Here is a 404-nt window from a genome sequence, read left to right as displayed (position 1 = left end):
TTGGAGGAGATGCAGTCCTGCCCGCGGAAAGCGGAGAACTGGGTCTCGTTCAGCGCCAGCTGGTGGTGGAGGTGGTGGGTGGGCGTCTCCTGGCCAGGGCTGCCGGAGCCCTTCACGCCGTACTTGTCTGGCTGACCTCGCTCGTCCAGGTCCTCCTCCTCATCCGAGAAGAAGTAAGCCACCCCGACGCGCAGCTCGTCTTTCTCGATCCCCGAGGGGTCCCCGGTCGGCAGCTCGCTGTAATTCAGGTGGGTGATGCGATCCAGTTGATTTCCCATCAATGACAGGGCGAGGCGAAGGCAGGAATCGCCGGATCTGAAGGCAGGGTGGGGTGGGCAGGGACAGAGAGAACAAGAGGAGCGAAGGAGCGTGCGAACGGAGGGAAGAAAGGAAAAAAAAAAATC

General features: G+C 61.1%; 1 protein-coding gene across 1 annotated transcript in view; it reads right to left on the bottom strand.

Annotated features, from left to right (window-relative positions):
• Nucleotides 1–333, bottom strand: part of FAM84A (family with sequence similarity 84, member A) — a 1227-nt gene extending 894 nt beyond the window's left edge. Inside the window, 2 exon segments of the mRNA XM_010156090.1 lie at nt 1–2; nt 4–333. The exon segment at nt 1–2 is cut by the window's left edge and continues 894 nt beyond it. Coding sequence (XP_010154392.1) covers nt 1–2; nt 4–278 — 277 coding nt within the window. The 5' untranslated portion in view covers nt 279–333.
• Between the last annotated feature and the right edge of the window lie 71 nt (nt 334–404).

The sequence above is a fragment of the Eurypyga helias genome, unplaced genomic scaffold (assembly GCF_000690775.1).
Source record: "Eurypyga helias isolate BGI_N326 unplaced genomic scaffold, ASM69077v1 scaffold2720, whole genome shotgun sequence".
Taxonomy (NCBI): domain Eukaryota; kingdom Metazoa; phylum Chordata; class Aves; order Eurypygiformes; family Eurypygidae; genus Eurypyga; species Eurypyga helias.
The sequence above is the reverse complement of the archived record's forward strand: the minus strand, read 5'-3'. Positions and strand labels throughout refer to the sequence as shown.